Genomic DNA, 9,216 nt, shown 5'->3' with positions numbered 1-9,216 from the left:
AATTGAGACAACTGTACGGCAACTGTAAATGAATGAGTCTACTGTAAATTGGGTTGAACACGTTTTAATGCTATGTCTTGAATTGTATTTTAAAAATAAATAAATATAAAAAGTCTAAAAAGGAGCAACTCTTTAATACGGGAAAGGGATTTATTTTTAATCCGACCAAAAGTTATATTTTTTTGTTAAAGTCAGAATTACATTTATTGGTCAGATCTCAGATTTCTTTTTTTCTATGTGGCTCTTATCCTCTTCTGTACATCAAGGCATTAAGATAACAGCAAATGTGTCAAACATAACAATACAATGGAATAATTCATCAACATAAACTATTAACACCTTTTCTATTATAAAGATAAACGGCTGAATATTGGACCAAATGCTTTGGCACCATTTACATATTCCCTGTATCATCTCACAGGCTACTGAATCGTTGGGCTTTTATTTCATTTGAAGCTTACATTCTTATCCCGCAGTGGTCTATCATGGCAGCTTTAATAAAAAGCTCATAACTCTTCAGCTCTTGGCATACTCATACCGCGGATCAGGGGCAGAGGGGGTAACTGGGGTGTGAAATAGACTCCAGTTAGCTGATGGACACATGAAAAGCCTCGGATGGTTGCTTGTCACTCACACCGCCGTACTCGCCTTTTGCTCAATCTGAAGTGAAAATATGAATCTAAATTGCCAGGAAAATGCATTTTTCTCCCCAATAGATCCCAGAAGTGCACGCGGCATCATCACAGGGACTCAATTGAGGCGAAGATAGCGCGCGCTGCCCTGCCTGCTGCTCCTCCGCGCGGTAGGAGGGGTCGTAGTGACGCTGTCATCCAATGGGCACCGGCTTCCTCCGGACGGAGCGCAGCACCTCAGTCTCAGCGGCACTTTTGCGCCAGACAAGTAGGGACGGTCGTTCACTCAGCACCCGAGAAGAAGAAACAGGGCTCCGGGAATTTACTGAGCTGTATTTGGCGGAGCAGACTCATCTTTTCCTCCTTTTTTCCGTACACGAGATTTTGCAAAGATGAACGTTGGCTGCGTCATCCTGGCGTGCACCTTACTTGTGGGCGCATCCTCGGTAAGATTAGTTAATTTCTCCACACGTCTTGTCGGCTAACGTACAGTGGAAGTGCTGCACTGCTGTAGAGATTACTTTGTGCTCTGCCTCTCGCTGCCTGAGCCCTGCAGAAAGTGTCTGAGAGACAGGCTCACTTTCCCCCGCAGCGTTGCGCTAAAGGCAGCGTGATGAGTGTAATAGAGCTTCACTCGGCGACGTTTAAGGTCAAGAATAGGTTTTGTCATAAGTGTTTTGGGGGGGTGAAAAAAGTCACAGACAACTCTGTTTCCTTAGCCTCCCCATCCTCTCTGCTAAATGAACTGCAGTGCATTATTGCAGAGGACAGTGCTTTGTGGAGGGGCTTCCTTCTCCTTCTGTTGGCTGCGATCAACTTCGTTTACGCACGTTTACGCACTGTCATCCCTCATTTTCTACTGGATAAATGGCTTAGTTGACGACTTGGTCATTTGGGTTAGAGCTCATTTTAAAGTACCACATTTTGCATGTTTTCAACTTGAATAATGCTCTAACGCCAGCTTTATTTCCCAAATGTATGCTGTAGTAGTTTGTTGTGGATAGGGAAATATTGGGCTGCCTGTATAATGCAGCGAAGTGCACCAGATTTCCTTATTTTTTTTAAAAACATAAATTGATGTGATGAATGAGATGTATCGCTGTAAGTGCATTCTGTTGTGAATGAAATGCCTGCTGCAAGAAACTGTGTGCCTGCAAATATGCTTATAAATCAACAGTGTAATTCAATGCATTAGGTCTCTGTCACACATGCACACACTCTCTCTGCTTCCTCTCTCTCACCCCAGCCAGCATGCAGTATGGATGTGTTGGGATTAAACATTTCCTGCTAGCAACAGTCATCATCTTTATGCTCATTGACGTCATTATCACGACTTGTGTCATCAAAATATGATGATCATGAGGGTAACATCTGTAACGGGGATAATGACGCTTATTATAGCACACAGTGGAGGTCCAAGTGTGGTGCAAATCACTCCAGAGAGACTGTGTGGTTCAATATGAGTCTGAGGCTGCCAGATCAGCTTGTGACCCCGTGGCTGCGAGTCAATTTGTCGATGCCTAACAGCCCCTCTCATTTTATCCCTCAGGGGAGTAAGGCAGGCCCGCCTCTCAAACCCCCGTGCAGACCAGGCTTCTCCCAGAACTTCTACACAGTGATAGTCTCCAGAGACTCTCTGCACGGCCAGAGCATCCTCAAAGGTAAGCTGGATCTCACTTATCCAACTGCTGATATTTTCCTACCTCTGCCCTGATGTGTCACCAAACCTCATAGTGTGATTGAGGGAGGAAGTGTGTGTCTATGCGTGTGTGGGGGCCGGGACATATATTATGGCGCGGGGCTCTCCATCACTCCTTAAGAACACTCTGGTTGTGGCTGTGCAACATAAGCAGCTCATCTTGAGCTCAGACTTACATATGTTCCAGCAGTTGTGATGCAGCTTGCGTTGAAAAACTCCTGGGATGTTATTAAACGACAGCAGGTGCGTAATGCATTCTGTTCCGGAGTCATCATTGGATACTGATTTTCATTGATGAATGAACACCCAAATTACACTGATTGCATTTAAATAACATTTCCTCCTTTTTTGATTGACTGAGCAGACAAAGCAGATTTAAACGGCCTGTTCTTCCCTCAGCACGTTTTCAGCTGGAAGCCCAACACTTTTATTTTACTCCCCACTGTTCGGTGTATTACATGTTTCAGCTCTTTTATTCTTTCAGTTTTTTGAGTCAAGAATTCAATTCTGTTTTTGTTCGCTCCATTTCTTTGCAGAAAAGGCAGTGTGCCGAGTCTACTGTGAGGTTCATTTCCTGCCATTTGGAATTATGTTTTGTTTTTCTCAGTGTGTCTTTTATTTGTTAGTGAATCCTTGCCATAAGGGAAACAAAAACGTTGACATCCTAGGTTCCCAAGCCACATTATTGACAGATGAGCAAAACCTTTATGTTACCTGGATGTGCTTCTACAACATTATATCCAACCCTCTATAATAAGGAAGTGACCCCCAGGATCAGGAGTACAACTTAGTTTTTGTCATATGGGCACAATATAAGTTAGTTCCTATTTCTTTCCTCCAACCTATTCTACGCCTTGTACAATAAGCCCAGCTCTCCCCTGGCGGTTTGCTTTTATAGCCAAATATTGTCCATTAATACGTGAAAAGCTGTTCGCCAGGAGGAAATGGCCTTCTCAATGTAACAGCTGTTTTCCGGCTGCGAGCAAAACAATTGACTTATTCTGGAGGCTATTTTGTTGTTTAGTAGGCTGACAAGGACAGTGCAGCCGGTCAGTGGGGAGCGAGGCTGCCTGAAGGGGCTCGGGGGGGTTCGAGGCGTCCGCCTGCTCTGAAATAGGCTGAGCCGTCCTTCCTGAGCCAAACAATGTTAACGGAGAATATGTGACTAGATGGACAATGCATGTGGGTTTCTCCTCCACGTTTGTGTTACATCCACGTCTGCCTGGTGGGGAATATTGAGTCCTGGTGTACATATTAGCTTTTAAAAAAAAAAGGTTACAGCAAGCTCAACTGCATCAATGTGATTAACCTTATGTGCTACATCAGCTCCAGCTCTGATCCCTTATTACCTCCCCTTCCAGTGTTTCATCTTGTCTGTCTCCGTGTTTGTTCTTTGTGGAAATCAATCTGAGAGCCACTCTGTCCTCCCAACTGGCTCGTCGCATAGGGGCAGCTTACAGTAAGTCCTCGTGCAGTGATGAATGTGGCTCTGCTGAAGGTCTGTGTTCAGTACAGTGGGATACAAAGCAGGGGGGAAGCCTTTAATACTAACGCCACAATATGTATAACCCAAAACTGTCACTTTTCAAGAAGAATGAATGTGGGGGGATGAGTTGAGGGAGAGTCTGGGATGCTCCGGAGCTGGCTAAGGGGTTGCTGGGCCGCTGTGGGCCGGGGCTGTTGTCTCCCTGGAGACAGAGAGACAGTGAGCGATGGGGGAGAGACTAAAGAGCTGCGGACTAGCAGGTGCAGAGTGAACCAGGCTGAGGGTTTCCAGAGGCTGAACAATGTGTGGAGCACAGCGCTTTTCATACTGAGGTGGAAGGGGGAGTTGTTATTCTCCTATCTTTTAGTTTTGATTAGTGTGGGTACTTTAGGACAGTCCTGACAGTTACACCTTTCCAAGTTAAATGAGATTTCAAAATGAGTCCTTGGTGCTCTTGTTACCTGAGCCTCCATGTACCATTATGTGTGCTTATAGGACCATACTGGTGTTTTATCACACTTTCCATTACTGCTGACCTTTAACCAAGGCCTGGTGTTACCTTAAATGAAGCACCATGGGACAAAGTAAACACTAGACAGTAAGACATGAGCGGAGAGAGTGATTGGGTGTGACGTGTAGTAAAGGTCATCAGCCGGACAGAAATAAGAGATGTTGCACTTCATGTTTCACTGTAGGTTATAAGGGCACTCCTACCTGCAATTGTATCTGCATTCTGCACAAATAAACAGTCATGAAAGTGATTTTCAAGCCTTTGATAGAGGCTAATCTTCTCCCTTTTCCTTGTGACTCTTTATACCCAAATCATATCCACTCAGCAGTAAGAACAGAGCATGATGTTCTTTTCTTAGTTTCATTTTTTATGATAATAAAGCCTCAAGATGTAAAATTCCAGATTCTCATAAGAAAAAAGCTTGACTTTTTTTTTCTTTCTACATTTTGTGACTCGGCAGATTTATATTGGAACCCATAAGGCGTCCCAACTCACAAGTGGAAACAACAGCTTTAAGCTATCTTAAAATATTAACTTGGAGATAGATTTCTTCCTCTGGAAAGTGGGAAATGAATACCAATACCACTGCGGCAACATTCAAAATCAAAACCGCACGTCTTTTGAATATGGTCAACAGTGATTTTAATGACAGTAAAAAGGTATCAAAAACACTACATTTTGCGAATAAATAGCTGTCGTCCTTGCTTCCTTTCTATTGTGTCCCCTTGTAGGTACAGAGGAGTGTTCAGAACCTGAAAGGTCATTGTTGAATCGTAATGCATCATTCAGCGCCCCCTTTTTGTCATTGCTCGCTTGCTTTATAGGTTAAAAACTCTGTTATAGCTTTGAGGTTGACCATAAAAGACCTTTGTTTAACTAAGTCACAAATCTCTGGCTGCCGCTAAGTTGTGCTGAATAAATCATCGCATGCTCCCATGGAGATGTTTGTCTGGGAGCTGGGTCAGGATTGGAGGGGGGGGGGCTGTGGCACACAGGCGCGCAGACAGCCGGGCTTTGAGTCGCGGTCCGTGCAGATTCCCGCTGTGGGCAGATAAGCCATGAAAAGAAATATTCCAGTGATTGCACATCGCTGTGTAAACCATCACCTCGCTCCAAGAGCCGGAACAGACACCTAGGAACACGGACGAGGGGATGTGGCCTCGGTTCAAAAAAATTGATTTGAAACACAGTTCAGTCAGGATAGTGTCTCTTTAAGTCACTGTCAAAGCATATTTGAAAAGACGGCAGTGATGAGTTTCACCCTTTGCCCCTCTCCAGTCCTGAGAGACAGGGAACAACACGGCTCTGTCTGTCTCACTGCATCTTTTACTTCATGTCGCCCAGATTATGTTACGAAAAAAATGACTTTGATGGATTTAAGGGATTGGAGATCCTTGTTTTTGGAGAGAATTGGGCTTTGGGGCTTTAGAAATGAGCTAAGTGACACTTGTTGTGTAAATGAGATAACCTAGTGATGATCCCTTAATGTTTTCTGACAGACAGTATCACAACATGCGTGTATTCTTCAACCAAGCTTACAACATCCTGTGCTCTGCCACTTCAACCCTTCACCGCCCTTTCCAAGAGAATGGGCTCTATTTTTATTTTCACTCCATCTGTTGTCTCTTAAATCACAGGAGATCATCTCGCTCCATGAAAAAATAATTCACTTAGGTGTGTTTTTCTCGCTTCCTTCATCTCAGGGCTTTTAATTTAAAATTGGGTCTTTCTACTGCAGTTAAAAAATTGCACACACTCTCTCCTTTAATCTAAAAGATTAATTTGAGGAGGCTTCGCCAGCTTTGCGCTTTCGGCATGGATTTGCTATTGTTCAATCCATCTGTAAAAGTTACACATGCAAAATGACTTGTAACATGACCCCAATTAGACTACAGCAGGAAAATCTGGCAAGGAGCCATATCTGCTTTGAAACAGCCAGCTCCGTGTTCGCTGTGCTGTGGAGAACTCCTGACTCCTAACCTACTATCCAAACTGACAGGGCTTTCATAAGTATGTCCAGCCCAAGAACTGAGTGGAGGCTGGGGGGGCTGGGATTACGTTTCCAGGCATTTGATAAGCGGGATGCCATTTTCCTTCTGACTCAGGGACGTCTCTCTTGTCCTCCAGAGAGTCTTTCATCTGTGCAGCCGGGACCTGCAGTCTGTGGCGAGCTGATAGAATACAGGTACAGAAGATGAGCCACATCATTTCTCTTTATCTCACCTGCCTTCTTACCAAACCAAGCTCCGCCGCTATATCCATCGAACTCCCTACAACATGACATACATGCTGAGCCAATTCAATCAAGTGAGGCCACCGAAGATACAGTACATGCCACAGCGGAATCCTTTTCATCTTGTTTTCTAGTCATTTCCTCAGTAGCGGTAGTACGTTTAAAAAAAAAAAGGGAATTTGATCAAACCGGCTGTCAGCAGAAATACTATTTCCTCTTGTCAAGGCGTCCATGTGAATTGTATTAGTTCTAGTGCTCTGATCTCCACTGAGCTCCTCTCGCTGTGTACTGGTATTTAACTCCCGTGTGATGGTCGGTCTCTGGGTCATGGCATATGCTCTCATGGAGTTTCATTACAACTCAGATAGTTTCATTGCGTTCCCCATCTGGTGCCCACCGAGACACGAGCATGATTCATCTTGACCTCCGTGCATATATGTGAGAAGCTGTCGGAGACAAACCCGCCGCCTGCTGCATTTTCAAAGCCCCTGCACGGCCTCTGTATTCACTCCACTGGCTGAGATTATGCAGTAGATCCACATTTCCTGACAGCACCGAGGTGAGCTAATTGTGCCCTGTGTTATGTTCTGACCTTCTGAAGACGCTAACCGCGATATTATCAGACCTCGGATTGCATCTGCGAGAGCTGCCGGCTGTGGGTTGAATCATGGAGTCATTATAAGGAGGGGAAGAAGCACTTCTGATGGTATTAGCCAAAAAAGAGAGTCCTTGGCAAGGGATTAACGGATAAGAAAGACACTTTGTTGAAGCAGGAGCGCAAGACTTTCTACTGCAATTTCTGGAGGTGAGACAAGGGCGAATTTAAGTGAAAATGTTTTTTTATATTTCTTTGAAATGATGGTTTAACTCCTGATGATGCCTCTCTCTGTATATGCTATCAAAGACTGTAGCAAAACGCAAATATTGGAGGAAATCAACCCCCACGTCTACCATTGATGACCTTGTATTCTGTGATTACTATTTGCATTTGTTATCGAATGCCTTTTTTTAATTGGCTGCCCTCCATCAAAATCAATGTGTATTAGCGCTATACATCTCGGTGTCCTTTAACGATCGGTGGCCTCGATTAAGACTATTGGATTTTTTGTTGCAATGCAGAAATGAATAATTTTCACACCGGAAGACCTCTGTTTCACCTCTTAGCTGTAAGTGTAAACCACAATGCACCAGTTCATTACAAAGCCCCCGCCCCCTCTTTAGGCTTGCAGGATTTACATCTGAATACAGGTCTACAGTGTTGCAGTGGTGTTTCTTCAGCTCAAATGATTCCCTTGCGTATTATCCTGCTTGTTTGTATTGTCATGACAATGAACATTTCAGTGTCATTTAGGGTGGATTATTGGATACAACATTATTATTACAATTAATATAAAAAAGATAGCACTTCATCTTCACTAGCCTTGAAAAAGAAAAGTGAAAAGAAGAGAGCTCATTTCAAACCCCTGTTGTAAAATAATGTGGAGGAGCTCAGTTTGAACACATTTTCTATTTATGTTATCATCAGTCTGGAATTTTGACAATTCAAAGCTGCAAGTTTGAGTCTTGCCAAACTTTCTTCCTCTTAGAAAAAAATACATTGGGAAATAAAAATACATAATTGACGTATTGTGTTGTTTGGTATTAAACACATTTGTGGTTCATCGATCATTGGTTCCCCAGTTGAACTCCATCAAGCTGGTCTAGACTGTATTCTGAATCTGTAATGTGGCACTCTGGGTATGTTATAATCACTGGAGTGGATCTCAGGCACTTGGAGAGGATCTTTGTCCTCAGATCCATCCAAGCCTCCTCCTCCTTGAGACCTAGAGAAACCTGTAATCATCCCTCACCACACACTACTAATTCATCACATTCATTTGCTGATTGCTCTGCTTCAAAAGTAATGTGCTACAGTACACTACTACTACTACTTTTACTTTTGTAATCTCCACAACCATTTTCACAATCATTTATTTTTTTAACGTGTAGAAATGAAAAGGTTGACATTATGGCTTAAAAAGCAATTTGGACCAGAAACTCCCACACTGATTGTGAAGCTGTGAAATTCACACGCCATCACCATCCAACTCCTAACAAAGCTATAAGGGCCTCCATCAAGGCTAATACCCTATCTTGCGATGTTAACTGATGATAGTGTGTCTATCTAATTCAGATTTGATGCTTTTTGCCTTGGCCTACGCTTAACCCTCCTACTGTCGTCAAATTTGCGGCAGTAGTTTCTTGGTAATCCTTCTGTGAAACAGACCGAAACAGAAAATATGACCTCCTTTGTAGGTGATTCCTAAATGTGTTTCTTACCGTTGGCAAAGCTAGCAAAACAGCTAATAAAGAAAATAAAAATATGACCTCTTTGGGAATACTTGGAGCCACATTTCTTGTAGTAATGCGCCCACTGAATGCAGAGAGGCCCAACTAATACTAACCCTCCATCAAAAATGTGGCAGAGAGCACAAACTGATCACCATGTTCACATTTGAGAGCATGTCAAGAAGATCTCCCTCACCCTAGATACCCTCTTGCTCATTCTTTTAGTATTTCTCCCCCACCCCCTCTTCATTCCTGAGTCTCGGGCTCAGGGTGACATATGGCCTCTCCCATTATTGATGAATTATGGCCAAGCGGTTTGACCTTGTG

At 43.5% G+C, this 9,216-nt stretch overlaps 1 protein-coding gene across 1 annotated transcript in view; it reads left to right on the top strand.

The window, feature by feature from the left end:
* Positions 1 to 909: 909 nt before the first annotated feature.
* Positions 910 to 9,216, top strand: part of LOC117475418 (cadherin-4-like) — a 211,698-nt gene continuing 203,391 nt past the window's right edge. The window contains 2 exon segments of the mRNA XM_034121602.1: positions 910 to 1,078; positions 2,182 to 2,293. Coding sequence (XP_033977493.1) covers positions 1,025 to 1,078; positions 2,182 to 2,293 — 166 coding nt within the window. The 5' untranslated portion in view covers positions 910 to 1,024.

This window comes from Trematomus bernacchii, unplaced genomic scaffold (assembly GCF_902827165.1).
Source record: "Trematomus bernacchii unplaced genomic scaffold, fTreBer1.1, whole genome shotgun sequence".
Lineage (NCBI taxonomy): Eukaryota > Metazoa > Chordata > Actinopteri > Perciformes > Nototheniidae > Trematomus > Trematomus bernacchii.
This window is presented reverse-complemented; position numbering and strand designations above follow the sequence as displayed.